The 17610-nt window shown below is 52.4% G+C and overlaps 1 protein-coding gene across 1 annotated transcript in view; it reads left to right on the top strand.

Moving 5' to 3' along the window:
• Positions 1-5269: 5269 nt before the first annotated feature.
• The window catches only part of LOC136995975 (olfactory receptor 14J1-like), a gene marked incomplete at its 5' end in the record, with an annotated part of 73166 nt that continues 60825 nt past the window's right edge, over positions 5270-17610 (top strand). The window contains one exon of the mRNA XM_067316970.1: positions 5270-6154. Within this exon, the coding sequence (XP_067173071.1) occupies positions 5270-6154 (885 nt within the window). The remainder of the gene's footprint in view (positions 6155-17610) is intronic.

The raw sequence follows: 17610 nt of genomic DNA, 5'->3' as shown, positions 1-17610 counted from the left end.
ATCTTCACTGCTGTGCTGAGGATCCCCTCTGAGCAGGGACGACACAAAGCCTTTTCCATGTGCCTGCCTCACCTGGCCGTGGTTTCCCTGTTTGTCAGCACTATCCTGTTTGCCTACCTGAAGCCCTCCTCCCTTTCTTCCCCAGCTCTGGATCTGCTGGTGGCTGTTCTGTACTCAGTGGTACCTCCAGCAGTGAACCCCCTCATCTACAGCATGAGGAACAAGGAGCTCAAAGATGCCCTGAGGAAAGTGATCTCTTGGACATTTTTCAGCGGTGGTAACATTGTCATTTCTCTCCACAAATGACTTCCACTGTATCCCAGACCAGGACTGTGCATTGTTTGTTCACTGTATTTTTATTATTACTTATTATTTTTCCTATTATTATTATTATTATTTGTTGCCATGTTGCTGCACAAATGCTTGGATTCTTTCCATCTTTACTGGGGCTGCTCTGTCTCACCTGATGCCTGTATAAAATTGTGTCTAATTAATAATAAGTCGGTCAGAGCTGCCTCCCTCACAGTATCTCTGTAATAAAATAGGTTCTACCCAGTGCAGTGCCTGAAGGCTGGGCTTTTCTTCCAAAGCTGGTGTCAAGAACAGGCCTAAGGAATTGCATGTCAAAAGGGCCTGCTGGGCAGCGTTGTCCATGGGTTTGGAAGCACAAAGCTCATAACCATGTTATGATCTCTTAGTGAACAAGGGCTGGATTTAGTACTTGCCCATCGCTGTCCAGTAGCAGCAGAGATGACTAATGTCATTGACATACTGAGGGCTGTCCCATATGTTAAGGCACAGTGTCAGGTGTCCATCCTTCTGGAGGGGAATCTGGAGGTGTCAGGAGAGCACAGGGCATCTCCTAGGACAGCATGTGCGTGGGGTGGGCAGTGAGAGGAGCTTCACACAGGGACAGGTCCTCCAAGGTGGAGTTCCCTAAAGGCAAAACACTAAACTGAGATATCTGTGGGCAAAGGAAGACTCTGCCATCCCAACAGAGGCAATAGGGACCCAGCTGACATGGAGAAGGGAGACTGGACAGTGATTCATATCACCCTCTGTGAAATACCAGGGGCAGGATCTAGAGGCACACCTGGTCACAAATAGTAACCTTGGAAATGCTCCATAGTGCCTCCAAGCACCTGCCATATCTGCAGACCCCTGGAGGGATTAGAGGCCCTCATCCCCATTTGGTTGGGTCTGCTTCCCATCCTGACCAGCACGGCCAGTGCAGAGTGACCCTGTGGCCCTGTGACTTCACAGCCCACTTGCTGTGCAGAGCAGCACCATCACCTTGGGGCCCTGCAGGAAAACAGGGTGTGGGTGTGGGAATGGCCAGCAAGATCAGAGGGGGGACTGGGAGAGATGAGAAGGAAATGGAACTGGGCTTGGAGAGAAAAATGCTGACATTTAATCCAAGGCGATGTTCAGAGTGTGGGTACATTAAAGCAAGCTCATGGTGTGGAGACAGAAGTCTTTGCTGTCCAAGCTCTCCACATGGTCTGGGAAGTGCCTGAAGAAGGATTAACCCTCCCCACCCTCCCAGCTCCTTGTGCCATCATCCCCCCTGACAGGTGGCACCAAAAGGAAGGCTGGGAGCCCTTGTGGGAGCTTGTGTTGAAGGAAGCAGCACCCAGGAGCCATATCAGTTTGCTGCTGTCCCTCAGGCCCTGTCCCCACCACATGTCCTTCAGATAATCTGTGTGTCTTCAGACACCCTGTGTGCTGGTCCACACCTCCAAAGTCACCCCCAGACAAGGCTCCATGCCCAGCTGGAGGACGGGGCATCCAGCTATGAGCCCTGGGAAGATGAACCCTCGCCTGGGTCCTCTGCAGGGCTGCCAGGGAGCATGCAGAGGAGGTCTTGGGGCCATCTACTGGGACCGTAGACCATCCTCCTCCCATGGGGGACTTCACACAGGGTCCGTCAGAACAAAGATGCAACCCAGCTTGTTGTTGCATGAACAAAGAGGAGAAACTGCCCCAGGAATCTCCTCCTAGACCTAGCCCCTCTTACCAGCCATTTCCAGCACTGGCCATTCCCCATGGTGCTGATGAGGGGTGATCTTGGAATGTGACCAGCTCTGTCTGCCTGCTGGGCTCAGCACCTGCATGGGGGAATGGCCATCCTTCCTGGCCTCTCTCCCAGGGCCCAGGCACCAGCAGACCCCAGAGCATGGTCGTCTTCTAACCCTGATGGGGGACAGGATGAGGGCTGGGCAGGCACTGGAGACTGATGGGAGGCTGCTGAACAGGAGGGCCATAGTGGCCAGGGCACCAAGGGCTGGGCCAGCGCAGGGATGAGGTGCAGATGGGAGCCACAACACTCCAGAAGCTCCCAAAAGTCGTGGAGGGGACTCACTGCTGTCAGCAGGGCTGGGGGTCTCTTGGGGGCTGCAGCCATCAGCACCACCTGCCAGGACTCCCAGACCCGGCACAGATGCTCAGTGCTCAGTACCAGAGTTTACGGTGCTCCCCGTCTCTTGTGTCACCATCCTCTCTCAGGAGCACTGCTGGGTGCATCACTCCCTGCCTGGGTGTGGGAAGGAGCTGCTGGAGCTTCTCTTCTCAGCCCTGCTGACCCCAGCTCTGCCTTGGTGTCAGCCCACAGGCTCTGCCCTGGGTCATGCTAGGTCTCCATACGCTCTCCTCTGAGACCATGTGGGGACCTGCAGCATGTATGTCTGCTTAGAGCTGGCCACCACGGCCCACCTGCATGGTCCCAGGAGATCCCAGCAAGGCTGTGCTTGGAGGTGAGGCTGTGATTGTCCTCGGTCAACATAGACAGAATGGTGTGGCTGGGGGCCAAGGGGAGGAAAGCACAAGGGACAAGTTTAAGAAAAAAATAATAATAATCACCATGATAGTGGAGCAGTAGTGGGGCAGGGACCAGGAGATCTTTAAAAACTCTCCTGGAGAAAGCACTTACCAACCTTATCTAACTGTAAAGTTAGACCATCTCAAAGCAGATCAAGGTGCTGGAGATCTTCAGCAGGAATCTCCAGGGCTGGAATTCAGAGCAGTATCCCTGCACCCCGGGGTGCTGTGTACCCGGGGCTGTGACTCTGCCTCCTGCGAGGGTCAGCACTCAGCCTGCCCGCGGAGCTCCCCACAGCACTGCAGGGCGAAGCTCTGGGTGGGAGGGGAAAACCACAGGAGGGCTGGTTCATTCTCCTGTTGAGAGGGTGCTGCGTGGATCAGGGCTGCTCTCAGCTCCAGCTCAGCCCCACGATATTTCCAAGAGGCCTTTTCTAGAGGACAGTCAAGGCAGGGACAGGGGTTACCTTAAACAGAAGGGGTCTCCTGAGTCGGTGCTTTCATTTTCCTCCTGTTTGCAGAGTGCTGGCAGGGAAAAGCCATGGGAGAGAGAAACAGCTCCCAGGAGGAAAAGCTCCGAGCAGTGAAGAAATGATCCGTGAATGAGAGGAAACTAGAACCATAAATGCTGTGGGAGGGGGAATTTGGAGACCTCCCTGTCATGCCCTTCAATGCAGACCTCTTCCTCTAAGCAAGCCCCCTGGGTCTCCTCTCCCACCCAGCACAGCCTCTGCCCTCAAGGCCAGGGGCTCCAGGGCATGAGCTGCATGCTCTAGCCTGAGCTGCAGCAGAGGAGAGGGGCATCTCTTCTGCAGCGTGCCCATCTTCCACTGTGTGACAAAGGGGCTGAGAGCGACTGTCCTTGTCTGTGCAGGTCTGGGAGGTGGTGTGCACAGCTGGATGAGGGGAAGGCTTTCCTGGCTGCCCATCTGTCTCTCGCTCCTTGCTTTCCCTGTGGTAGGAGCATCACAGTGTTGCTCCTTGCTTCTTCACCTCTCTGTGCTGGTCTGCTTCTTGCTCTTGTACCCTCTGGGCTGAAGGAGGGGGGTTCAGCTGCAGTTAAGGCATTGACCCTGTGGGTCCTGCCAGGAGTTGTCTTCATGGCAGTGGCATGTCCAAGTCCCCTTCCAACCTTCCAGGCAATACATTTCATCTGGTAGGGGAATGATCTCATTCTCCCTTAGAAGAAGCCCCATCTTTAGCCCTCTTGACTGTCTCTCTAGGGTGTCCCAACAGGCTGCAAGCTGCCTTCCAGAAGACCACAGCTCTCCCGTAACATATGTGTGATAGCTGAGAGTCCTTGTGCTGGTCATGTGAGTCAGAAACATCATCAAACGCTCTGAAGAGCTCTCCATAGCACTCTCTCCACATGTGGGCTGAGAGAGAAGAATCTGAAAAGCTTCACTTTGAAACGGAACCCCTCCCCTCTCAGGTCCATCCCGTTTCTTCTTAAAGTAATTTGTGAGTGTGACTGTCCTTTAGCTGGGAGAGTTGTGAACACAGGGCAGAGAGGGGCAAGACTCATGCACAGACCAGATCCCCTGACTCCGTACAAAGTCACCGTGAGCCCTTTTCCCTCTTGGGGTGCACAAGTGCTCATGCTGAGAGCAACTGAAATGCCAAAGATTTCTACGCCATCCAAGAAGGCTCCCAGGGTGTGATGGAGGCATCTGAAAACTGAAGAAATATAGAAACAGACCCCTCCACTGCAGCCCATTTTCTGGAGAAAATCACTGTTTACATGTTCACAGCCTTTCCACAAGACAGGTGGGTGTAATCTGCTGCAGGATGTGCACCTCAGAGCTAGTCACTTCCCAGTGCCACTACAGTGCCTGGAGAAAGAGGGAAGATGGTAAACTGACACGAGGACAGGGTCCATCTCATTGGGACAGAGGTGTCTGGAAAGGGTCGGGCCAGCCCCTGCCTTCACTGCACTGCTTCTCTCCCTTGGCAGGGTGGGAGCTGCTGTGATTGATCCAGAAACAGACACTTCTGTTGAGGAGGGCAAGATTTGGAGAGATGAATCCCTCAGAAGGATCTTCTCTTTTGGAGTCAGCTGCCATGAGTGCTGTATTTGTCTCTGACAAGGATAAAAAGAGACTATTGCCACTGAGTCATGGGACATAATGCCCTTCACTCAGCTCATGATGCCCATCCCCAGGGATGCCCACCAAATGCACAGGGCAGTCTGACATCTCCATTTGCACCCCCCAGCAGAGCAGGGCTGACTCCTGTGGAGCCCATGGGCAGCGGCCCCTGTGCTACACACGCAGCATGAGCCAGAAGTCAGGAAAGGGATCTGAATGAAGGCAAAGGGGAGAGGCAATGTGGGGGGGTGCTATGAGGAGTGGACTGCGTTTTGCTCAGAGAAACATGTTCTAACTTGTCAGTGCCTTTTCTTCCTTGGACTGTGCCCTGAACCAAGACAGAGCAAATGTCCAACAGCAGCTCCTTCAATGATTTCCTCCTCCTGGCATTTGCAGACACGAGGGAGCTGCAGCTCTTGCACTTCTCACTCTTCCTGGGCATCTACCTGACTGCCCTCCTGGGCAATGGCCTCATCATCACAGCCGTAGCCTGTGACCACCACCTCCACACCCCCATGTACTTCTTCCTCCTCCACCTCTCCGTCCTCGACATTGGCTCCATCTCCACCACTGTCCCCAAATCCATGGCCAATTCCCTCTGGAACACCAGGGCCATTTCCTACTCAGGATGTGCTGCCCAAGTATTTTTGTTTGTCTTCTTGTTTACAGGAGAGTTTTCTCTTCTCACTGTCATGGCCTATGACCGCTATGTTGCCATCTGCAGACCCCTGCACTACGGGACCATCATGGGCAGCAGAGCTTGTGTCAGAATGGCAGCAGCTGCGTGGGCCAGTGGTTTTCTGCATTCATTGGTGCACACTGCTCACACATTTTCCATACCACTCTGCCAAGGCAATGTCGTGGACCAGTTCTTCTGTGAAATTCCCCAGATCCTCAAGCTCTCCTGCTCAGATGCCTACCTCAGGGAATCTAGGCTTCTTTTGTTTAGTGCCTGTTTATTCTTTGGGTGTTTTGTTTTCATTGTGCTGTCCTATGTGCAGATCTTCACTGCTGTACTGAGGATGCCCTCTGAGCAGGGCCGGCACAAAGCCTTTTCCATGTGCCTGCCTCACCTGGCCGTGGTCTCCCTGTTTGTCAGCACAGTAATATTTGCCTACTTGAAGCCCCCCTCCATCTCTTCACCAGCTCTGGATCTGGTGCTGGCTGTTCTGTACACGGTGGTGCCTCCAACAGTGAACCCTCTGATCTACAGCATGAGGAACAAGGAGCTCAAGGATGCCCTGAGGAAAGTGGTTTTGTGGACATTTTTCAGCACTGGTAACATTGCCTTTGCTCTCCACAATTGAATCCCAGGGTATCCCAACCAGCCCTGAGCTTTGTTTGTTCACTTTATTTTTACTTTTATTGCTGTTATTATTATTTGTTATCATATTGCTACACAAATGCTTGGATTCATTCCACTTTTACTGAGACTGCTCTGTCTCACCTGGTACCCACAGAAAATTGTGTCTAATGCTGAATCAGAGCTGACTGCCTCGCAGTATCTCTGTAATAAAGTAGGTTCTTCCTGGTGCAGTGCCTGAAGGCTGTTTTTTTCTTCCCAAGCTGGTGTCAAGAAGAGGCCTAAGGAATTGCATGTCAAAAGGGCGTGCTGGGCAGAGTTGTCCATGGGTTTAGAAGCAAAAAGCTCCTAATCATGTAATGATCTCTTAGAGACCAAGGGCTGGATTTAGGACTCACCCATCACTGTCCAGTGACAGTGGAGATAATGAATTGTGAATGATGATGTGCACACCCAGGGCCGTTCCACATGTTAAAGCACAGTATCAGATGCCCGTCCTGCTGGAGGGGAATCTGGAGGTGCCAGGAGAGCTCTGGGAATCTCCTGGGACAGTGTGTACCTGGGGTGGGCAGTGAGTGGAGCCTCACAAAGGGAGAGGTACTCCAAGGTGGAGTCACCTAAGGGTAAAGTGCTAAACCCAGGTATCCGTGGGCAAAGGAGGGCTCTGCCATCCCAGCAGAGGCAGTGGGGACCCATCTGGCATGGGGAAGGGAGACTGGAGAGCGATTCATGTCGTGAATGTGATACCAGGGGCAAGATGTAGAGGCGCACCTAGACTCAACTAGTACCCTTGGAAGTGCTCCATAGTCCCTCCAAGCACCTGCCACATCCACAGTCCCTGGAGGGATTAGAGGCTGTGATCCCCATTTGGTTGGGTCTGCTTCCCACCCTGACCAGCATGGCCAGTGCAGAGTGACCCCATGGCCCTGTGGCCCCACAGCCCGCTCACTCTGCAGAGCAGCACCATCAGCTTGGGTCCATGCGGCAGAAGAGGGGAGGGGGTGTGGGAATGTCCGACGAGATCAGAGGAGGGATTGGGAGAGATGAGAAGGAAGTGGAACTGGCCTTGAAATTGCCGACCTTTAATGCAAGATGATGTTCAGAGTGTGGGCACACTGAAGTGAGCTCCCAGTGCAGAGCCAGAAGTCCTTGCTCTGCTGGCCCTCCACATGGCCTGGGAAGTGCCTGAAGAAGGATTAATGCTCCCCACCCTCCCAGCTCCTTGTGCCATCGTCCCTCATGACGGGTGGCACCAAAAAGAAATCTGGGAGCCCTTGTGGGGGGCTTGTGTTGAAGGAAGCAGCACCCAGGAGCCATATCAGTTTGCTGCTGTCCCTCAGGCCCTGTCCCCACCACATTTCCTTCAGACAATCTGTGTGTCTTCAGACACCCTGTGTGCTGGTCCTTACCCCAAATGTCACCCCCAGACAAGGCTCCATGCCCAGCTGGAGGACTGTGCATCTAGCTGTGAGCCGTGGAGGATGAGCCCTCTGCTGGGTCCTCTGCAGGGCTGGCAGCAAGCATGCAGAGGAGGTTCTGGGGCTGTCTACTGGGCCTGTGGACCATCCTCCTCCCATGGGGAGGCCTCATACAGGGTCTGTCAGAACAAAGATGCAGCCCAGCTTGTTGTTGCATGAACAGAGAGGAGAAACTGCCCCAGGAAACTCCTCACAGACCCAGCACCTCATGCCAGCCATTTCCAGCACTGGCCATTGCCCATGGTGCTGGTGAGGGGTGATCTTGGAATGTGACCAGCTCCATCTGCCTGCTGGGCTCAGCACTTGTGTAGGGGGGATGGCCATCCTGCCTGGACTCTCTGCTGGCTCAGTGCTCAGCAGACCCCAGCACATGGCCTTCTGCTAACCCTGGTGGGGGACAGGATGAGGGCTGGGCAGGGCTGGGGACTGGTGGGAGGCTGCCGGGCAGGAGGGCTTTGGGGGATGGGGCACTGAGGATTGTCATGGGGATCGTGCTAGGGGAGTGTTTCCCCACCCCTGAAAATACCCTCTCCTGTGTGGTGCCTGCACAGTGGGGCTGTGGGGCACATGCAGGGCAGCAGGGCTGGGTCAGCACAGAGATGGGGCGCAGATGGGAGACACAACACTCTAGAAGCTCCCGACGGTCATGCAGGGGACTCACTACTGCTAGACGGGTCGGGGGTCTCTCGGGGGATGCAGCCAGCAGCACTGCCTGCCAGGACCCCCAGATCCAGGACGGATGGTCGGTGTCAAGCACTGCAGCTCACACTGCGCCCCCGTCCTGTGTCATCGTCCTCTCTTAGGAACACTGCCGAGTGTGTCACTCCCTGCCCAGGTGTGGAGAGAAGCTGCTGGAGGTCTTCTCTTCCTATGGCTCCTGATCCCGGCTCTGCCCTGGTGTTGGCCCACAGGCTCTGCCCTGGGTCATGCTATGTCTCCATACGTTCTCCTCTGAGACCACATAGGGACCTTGAGCACATAGCTCTCCTTAGAGCTGGCCACCATGGCCCACCTGAATGGTCCCAGGAGATCCCAGCAAGGCTGTGCTTGGAGGTGAGGCTGTGATTGTCCTCGGTCAATGTAAATGGGATGGTCTGGCTGGGGGCCAAGGGGAGGAAAGCGCAAGAGACAACAAGGAGAAGATGAAGCAAAGTAAATTTCTAGTGAGTTTAAGGAAAAAACAAAGAAATGACCACGATAGCTGAGCAGCACTGGGGCAGGGGCCAGGAGATTTTTAAAAACTCTCCTGGAGAAAGCACTTACCAACCTGATCTAACTATAAACTCAGCCCAGCTCAGAGCAGATTGTGGTCCTGGAGATCTCCCAACCCAAATCCTCTAGGAGGAAGGGGCTAGGAAGTGGAGTCCTGGGCAGGGGACACTGCTGCGGGGTTGAGGTCTTGCTGCCATTTGTACTGCCCGGTCAAGCCTGAGCTCAGAGTCACACAGTGAGAGAGTTCATCCTCCAAAGGAGTCTCTCCTCCATGGGCAACAGGAGTCAAACCAGTGCTGGGAGACTGCAGAAAAATTCTCAGGAACATGCCAGGCATTCAGCCCCTTTGACTGCTGACGTGTCCCCAGGCCGGTGCTTTGCATCCTGGGTCTGAAGGGCTGAGAAATCGTTAGAGCCAGAGCAGATCGGAGTCCCACCTCCTGGGCTCATGGGTTACAGGGCATCAGCAGGGCTGTACTGGCTGCAGGGAGGGAATCACTGGCCAGGGCATGAGCAGATCCCCCTCTGCCTTCTCCTCTCTCTTCACTGCCCGGAACAGAGATCATGTTTCCCGTGTTGGCCCTTCCTGCCGGGCTGTATTCCCAGCCAGAGGGGATGCAGGCTTCCCACTGGGGAAATGCAGGAGAGCCCAGTCTCATCTAGAGGAGCAGGGTCCCACCACACCTGCTGGGTGGCCAGGGCTGCAGGCTGCACACCCCACTGTGCTCCCCGCACACCTCCTGCGTGGGGCTGCAGGGTACCCAGCAAGAAGGCAGGCATGCCTGGGGGTCTGGTGCCATTGGGGTGGTGGCCTTTGCACCAGCCTCTGTCTGTAAGGGACATGGAGCTTCTCCACCTCCATGTTAGTGGCAAAGTTAGTGTCCCAGCTTATTCTCTCTGGGGAGCTGAGGATTTAATTCTCTGGGGAAGGGGAAAAACAAAGCCTTTTTTCTGTGGGACTTATACCACCCTGTCAGCTCTCTACTGTCTTCTCCTGCTATATCACCCCAGAAGTCCTTTGGCAGGGGCATTTTTTGGTTTCTGACCCTCCATCTGACCCTGCTGTGAGCAGCAGGTTGCATACAGGCCTCCTGTGGTCCCTTCAAGCTGAATTCTCCTAAAAGCCTATGACCTCAATCCCAATTTCGAGCACAGAGCAAATGTTCCTGGGACAGGAGTCACCTGTGCTTTCTGGACCATTTAAAAGAAGGTGGTGAACACCTCCTCCTTCTTCCTCGTTGACTGTAAGAGTAGCCTGGGAGGCACTGCCTCAAACATATCTGCATTACCCCGAACTTCTTTGCATCCACCTTTAACCACAGAGAAGTCCACTGCCTGGATCCCCTCAATGGTGAGGGGAGAAATGCAGGCTTTTCTGCAGGGTGAGTTCTCTACCTCTGTAGTTGCACCTCTAGGGAGATGGTGCCATGCTGCCCTTTCTTTCTTGCCTGAAGCTCAGGCTGGATGGGGATGTGAATGTGGAGGTTGTCTGTCACTGCAGTGACCATGAGATGGTGGAGAGGTAGGAGGAACAACAGAATCACCACCCTGGACTGCAGCAGAGAGGATTTAATCTTGTTCAGGATCTGCTTGTCAGGACCCCACAGGTGACTGCCCTGGAGGGCAGAGGAGCCATGCAGCCCTCTTGGATCTCGGGGACAATGTCATCAAAGCACAGGAACACTCTAGTCTGCCGGAAAGTCCATCAGGGCCTGGCCTGGGGCTGACACGGATGAGCAGGGACTTTGTGATTTAGGACTTGAAAAGGCAGAAGGAAGTGCACAGAGGGCTGGAAGGGCAATGGGCTACCCAGGAAGAAGACACAGCCATTGCCTGTGGTGGAAGGGATGGAGTTAGGTAAGCCAAAGCTCAGCTGCAGCTGGAGCTGGAGGTGGAACTAGGAAGGGATGGGGAGGGCAACCAGAAGGGCTTCTGTAAGTACATGAAAAACACAAGGCAGGCAGCCAAGGAAAATATGGTCTCCCTGCTCAGTGGGGCAGGGGACGTAGTGACAAAGAGAGGGGAAAGGCTGAGGAGCTCATTGCCTCTTTTGCCTTGTCTTTTCCTGGTATTCTATACTGCCAGGCCTCCCTGGCCCCCAAGTCTATTGGCAGTATCTGTGTTAGCAAAGCCTCACCCATGGCAGAGGAAGATACTGCTGGGGAGGACTTTTGCCCAGTGGGCACACACAAGCCCATGGTAACGGATAGGAAGCACCCCAGGGTGCAGGGAGAGGTGTCTGCAGCCAGTGCAAAGCTGCTGTTGATCGTCAGGGTAATCAAGGAGGTTCCTAATGACTGGGAAAAGGCAGACATTGCACCCATTTTCCAGAAGGGCAAGAGGGAGGATCTGGGCAACGACAGGCTGGTCCTCTTCATCTCATTCCCTGGGAAGGGGATGGAGCAAATCCTCCTGGAAACCATCTCCAAGCCTATGAAGGACAAGGCCTGGAAGAGGCAGCATGGGTTGACCAAGGGGAAATGGAAACCATGCCTGACCAACCCGATTGCCTTCTGCCATCAGATGAATGGCTCTGTGCACAAGGGGAAAGCAGGGGATTTTGTGAAGCTTCCCTTTAGCAAGGCCTTTGACACAGTCCCTCATAGTCTCCTTATAGGCAAATTGTTGAGACCTGCCCTGGATCAATGGACCATAAGGCAGGTGGAAGTTTGGCTGGACCATCAGGCTGAAACACTGTGATCAGTGGTACAAGTTCCAAGCGGCAGCTGGTTAGTAGCGGCATCCCTCAGTGATCACCATGTGGGGCAGGACTGTTTAACATCTTGATGAATGGCCTGCACAGTGGATGGAGCACACTCTCAGCACCTTTGTGGACAAGGCATAAGTGGGGGGAGCCCCTGGGCAACCTCATCTAGTTCCCTCTGCATTGACCAGGGAGGCTGGGACTAGATGATGTCCAGAGGTCTCCCCCACCCTAAGTGCTGTGATTCAGTGCACCGTTCCCTGGAGAACTCTGTAAAGACAGAAGAGGCAGAGGAAGCAGAATGGACAGAGAAGCAGAAGAAGAGATCTGAAACGTGTACATTTAAATAAAGTAGTTCCTCAGAACAAATTTTCTCCATGCAGAGTAAATGCCAGCAAATGTATTTTCATGAATAATGTATCTCTCTCTATATATATGTTTACACTCGCATAGACAGACTAATTCCTGTAGTGCATGAACATGGTGCTGCCAATGAATAAGAAAGAAAAAAAATATTTGGCAATGGTAAAAACTGTGGGAAGTTTTGGAAATGAGGCTTTTTTTTTATCAATTACTGCATTGAAGATGTTTTAGAGACTCCTTTAAAACATTGCTTTAACACAGGTATGTTGAGATTTGTGCAAATTTGGCCATGGAAAATTGGAGCATTTCCTTGAAGCTGGTCACCCTGCTTTCCTTATCAGTCGAGGGAGCCCAACACCTCAGAGTGAGATGTGCTCTATGCAAAGAGTGAGGGGTGGCATGGACAGCCATGGGCAGGGAGTGGTCTTCTGAGCACCGGGCTCTGTGTGAGACACAACAATATCCTGTTTAGTGGTGTAGGCCTGATTATAACAGAAAAGTTTAGAAAAGGACATTAAAAATGAAACAAGAAAGAAATTAAGACAAAGATTGAAAGCAAAGAAATGCTTTGTTATACTTTCCAGCTTTTCATTTTTTTGTGTTCTTATTGTCTTTCCTGATTTGTTCTGTTTTAGCACACTAGTCTTTCGGGGAGATGATGCATTATCTTTTTGTGTGAAAAGGACAGTGATTTTCAGAACTGGGGTGGGATGCAGTCACAGGGTCATGGAGGGGTAGTGCCATTGCAGGTGCCCTGGTCCCCTCTGCCCAGTCTCCCTTTGCAGCTCCAAGGAGCTCTGTTCTCCCGCAGGTCCCCTGTGAGAGCTGCCAGGCCCAAGCAGGTCCCTCAGAGACACCGGAGCCTCTCCAAGTGCCACTGGGTGCTTGTGGTTGGAGACGTGAGCTCTGCCTGGAAAGGTGAAGAGCTGTTCTCAACATTTCAAAAATATGAACACCCTTTCATCATTTTGAATGATTGGCTAATTTTAATGTCAGTGTTTTCCTATGATGAAAGAGTGGGAATCTTCCGGAAGGGTATTAATCTGGGGAGAAGAAATATTGATTTGCCCTGGACCTTGTGTTTCTACTGCTCTGTCTGTGATGCTGTGGATGTAGTCTCAGTGATCTCTCACATATTTGCACATGCCCAGATTAATCTGATCATTTCTAAAGTCATCTTTGCATCAGACGGTCTGGGCATATGCACTTTCCACAGTTTTCTAGTCTTTGTCCTCCCCTTGCTCTTTAGCATTCAGGTACCTCTCAACACTCCAGTTGCTGCTTTAAGCTTGAGGGAGTCTATAGCTTGCCTCCTCTTTCAGGAGTCTCATTATCTCTTCAATCAATTCCTGCACTGTGCGTCTATCCAGCCTTTCGTATCTATTTGTGAAGAACATTTCAAGGAAGGTTATTTCTTGTAGACTGTGGACCTCACTGGAGGCACCTTGGACTTGACATACAGTTGAGGAGTGTGTTTTATTTCTTAGGACACTGGATCAAATTTATTTGTGTTTGATCGCAATTAAAGCAAAACCTTTTGTGTCTCTTTGCAGCTAGTTGTCTCAGGAAAGCAGGCAGGAATTGGTGCACATGAGCTGTAACATTCAGCTGCAGCCTTGAGTGGCAAAAGGTTAGATTTGAACAGGAGTGATCGAAGTCCCTAGTGGCTGATGATAGAAATGGCAGGGCTGGGGAGCTGGGGAGAAAGGTTGTCCATACACTGTCTGACCTCCAGGATGGTGCTTTTCCTACATGTCCAGACCTCATTAGGAGACACTCTGGATCAGTATCAGTTGGAGAAGGTGGATATCACTCTAGGTTGTAAGCTGAAAAATAAGGAAAACTTTGAAAGCACAAATCCATTTTTTTTTTTTTTGATGCTCATTGAAATCTTCCTCTTGTAAATACACTGCTGAAACCTCTCCAATTAGCCACAGCACAAGAATTGAAGAGCTGAAGAAAATTATGGGGAGAGGCATGGCTCCTTAGGGGGTTTTGCATTTTAATGACCCCTTGTGTGTCTTTGGTGCTGAGCCCATGAACCTCAGATGCTGAGAGGAGACTGAAGAAGCCTCTCAAGAAGTTTACGTCAGAAGCAAATCCCCAAGTTTCTTGGCGCGTTAATGGGTCCCACTGAGGGCCATTACCAACAAAGGCTCCCCAGGGGCTGATTAGAGCAGAAAGTTGCAGGCCCTGATTGCAGGTAGGCAAAGGCAATGTGAGGATGGCTGTGATGCCAAGTCAGCCTTGATGTGTGTTATCAAGCAGAATGAGCAAGACCCACAACCAGCCCCTGGGTAGGGTGATCCTTGTCCTCACATGTTGCTCAGAGCTCTTCCTGGGGGCAGTGTCAGGGTGGGGGGGGAGCACAATGCCTAATGCAGGACAACAATATGTCACCTCCTGGTCTCCATGGAGGTGAGGAGGCAGCAAGGCCACAGTGCTGTAAGGAAACCTCATCTTCTCGTAGGCCTCTGTGGCAGAGACACTAGCCATAGCAAAGGGGAACAAAGACCTCAGTTCTTTTGGAGGCTTTCACCGTTGGCATTGCTCTCAGTCATCTCCACCACAGGCTGTCCTATGCTGTCCCAAAGCTGCGTCTGTTTCCCTGCAGCCTGTAGACACCCAACCTGCTTCCCCACCTTGCTCTCACTGCAGGATCTCCCCACCTTTACTGACATCCCTCTGTCCTAGCTGGCTGTTCCTTGAAACACAAAGCCTGGGGCTGAGCATGGAGTCCCTCTGGGTGACCTGTTGCACCACAGCACTACCCTGCAAGTGACATTCTTGTTATGTGAAGTGCAGTCTGAACCTCTCAACATGCTCTTTCCCCTTCTCATGCTGCTTTCTACTACCAAGAAAAACCTCCATTATCTCTGAAACCACCCTGTCACAGGCAGTCACAGGTGACTACTGTATTGGCCTTAGCCTCCACTTCAGCAGGCTAAAGAAGCCCCAGGTCCCTCAGGCTCTCCGTACAGGCCATGTGCTTCAGGCCCCCAACGCCATCTTGGCAGACCTCCTCTGGACCCTCTCCAGTTGCTCCACATTCCTCCAGCACTGGACAGCCCACACTGGAACACACTGTTCCAGACATGTGGCCACAGCAGTGCTGAGTGGAGAGGGATAAGAACTGCCCTTGCCTGGGTGGCCACGCTCTTCCTAACACAGTCCTGTATGCAGCTGGCCTCATTTGTGGTGAGCATGCACCACTGGCTCATATGGCATCCCTCATAATGTCCAGGCCTTCTCCTTGGGGTCACTCCTCTGCTGGTCAGGACTCTGCCTGTCCTGATGCACGTGTTGTTCTGCCCTGCTGATGAGGTTTTCAAAGAGGACAGGATGTGGTGTAGACCCCTGCATACCCCACCTTTCCCTGGCTTCCTGGTCAAGCATGACACATTCATGAAACACCTCTGAGCTCCATCATCCAGCTATCTTTTTGCCCATCTAGATGTCTAAAGGACATCCACTACTCTCCTCTCCTCCACAAGTACAGCTCTTTCATCACAGAAGGCAATCAGGTGGGTCAGGAATGATTTACCTTCAGTAAATCCATGCTGACTGTTCCCAGGCACATGCTTCAGGATGTGCCCAGAAAGGTGATCAGAGAGGACTGGCTCCATGACACACTCCTCAGCAACATGAGGCTGAATGGCCTGCAGCTCCACAAGTTGTCCTTGTGGCCCTTTTGGAAGATGAGCTCAACATATTTCTTCTTCTGCTCATTGGGACCTCCCCTAATCTCCACAACCTTTCAAAAATCACACAGAACAGCCTTGCAGTCAGAGCAGCAAGCTCTCTGCATGTCCATGAATGCCAGCCATCCAGGCCCATAGACTTGTATGGGTTGGGTTCTAGAGACTTATGCACCATGGGCTGGTTTTCTCCTCAGGAGTCCTGACTCTAGGCACAACAGCTCAGGAGACCTTGTGGGTGAAGACTGAAGCCAGGAAGGACTTGATTTCCCCAGACCAACCTACATCCACTTTTGCTAGAATCCCCGCCCCTTTCAGTAGTGAGCCCACATTTCCTTGTTTATTCTTTTACTGTCACTGAAGCAGTAGCAGCTCTTCTTCCTGTCCTTCACATCCCCTGCAAGTGTCTCTATGCCAGGGGAGCTTTGGCTTCCTTAACACTATCCCGAATTTGCTGGACAATATTTCTAAATTCCTCCTTTGCAGCCTCTGCCCTCTTCCCCTATCCATATGCTGCCTTACTGCCCTGGAGCTCACGTGGGAGTTCCCTGTTTAGCCAAGCTAGTGTCCAGAGACGTCTACTGATTTTACAAACTGTTCATTATGGAGCATTCTTGTGCTTGACGGGTGCTGTCTTTAATGACCTGGGGGGTTTCCTGAACTCCTCTGCCCTTCAGAGCTGCCTCCCTAGGTCCATGCCATGGAAGAGCTCCGTACATGCAAGCTACCCCTTCACACATAGGGCATCCCCCTCCTCATCTTGCCTGGTGGTCTCTCCTGACGAACTTGCACCCTGCCATTGAAGGACTCCATCATGTGAGTGATCCCAGCACATCTCAGTTATTCCAACCATGTGGCACTCCTGTGACAGGCTGCATATGTTTGCATATATTTTGGCTTCAGCATCTCAGCTGTGGCACCGACTGAAGATTTGTCACAGGGAAACATGTTACGAAGGACCTCATGTATGCACAGGCTTTGATTGCAAGTGATGATGTGCTGGCATGGATAGCAGGTGGCAATGTAATGGTGAAAGGAGGTTCCCACTAAGAGAGCAAAGCCTGTAGTGCCCAAGGCCAGGGAGAAACAGAGCTGGGCCATGCAGGACTGGCAGGAGAGGGGTTGGTGGCCTGAGCTGACTCTGCAGCACCTTGGGGTCTGTGACGGATGTGAGCTGAACTCCAGGCAGGACAAGGTGCCAGTGAAGAAGACCCTGGGCCTGGGCAGCCTGTGATCTGGCCACCCTGAGGTCATCATTAGCCTAGTCCCTGTTCATATCATCTGGGGGGGTGAGAAGAGGCTCAGAGGGCAGAGAGCAAGAAGGGTTTGAGAGTGCAGAGACTAGAGTGGAGACCTTGGTGTGATGTGCCTCCCATTTATGCAGCATACATGGATGTAGATGGGATGGACTTTCCCTAAAGGCAGTGGTGGGATTCATTTGTTTTGGCAGAGGTAGGAAATCCAAGATGCCCTGCAGCACCTGCCCAGCGCCACTGCAAAGGGCGATTGTTTTCCTGTAGGTTCCAGGCTGTATCTACAAGACACATGTGGTTTTGCTGGACACCCCAGGCATCTGAAATGGCCCTGCAGGCCTTTTTCGATGTCTTTAAATCAAGTGTCTGCACTGAATTACATTAGCTCTTTGTAACATTGGGATCTTCATCTGTCTCAGCTTCCGAGTGAGTGGAAACTAGCTGTAGTAGGCATCTAGTGTTATTTCAGATGGCCAAAGAAATTCTCCACCTGGCCCCTAGCTGATGCTCCAGAAGGATGTGTGTCTCCCAGTTGCTCCATCAGAGCAAGCAGACACTGGCACATGCCTTGAACCACCGCTGTCTCTTCCAATGTCACCAGGTGTTTGCATGTGAGCAACTGACTCCCACCCTCCCTCTGCAGTGATTATAACTGAAGCTTAGACAAGGAGCTTGCATGCAGGCATCTCTGTTGT

Source organism: Apteryx mantelli, unplaced genomic scaffold (genome assembly GCF_036417845.1).
Source record: "Apteryx mantelli isolate bAptMan1 unplaced genomic scaffold, bAptMan1.hap1 HAP1_SCAFFOLD_20, whole genome shotgun sequence".
In the NCBI taxonomy this organism is placed as follows: domain Eukaryota; kingdom Metazoa; phylum Chordata; class Aves; order Apterygiformes; family Apterygidae; genus Apteryx; species Apteryx mantelli.
The sequence above is the reverse complement of the archived record's forward strand: the minus strand, read 5'-3'. Positions and strand labels throughout refer to the sequence as shown.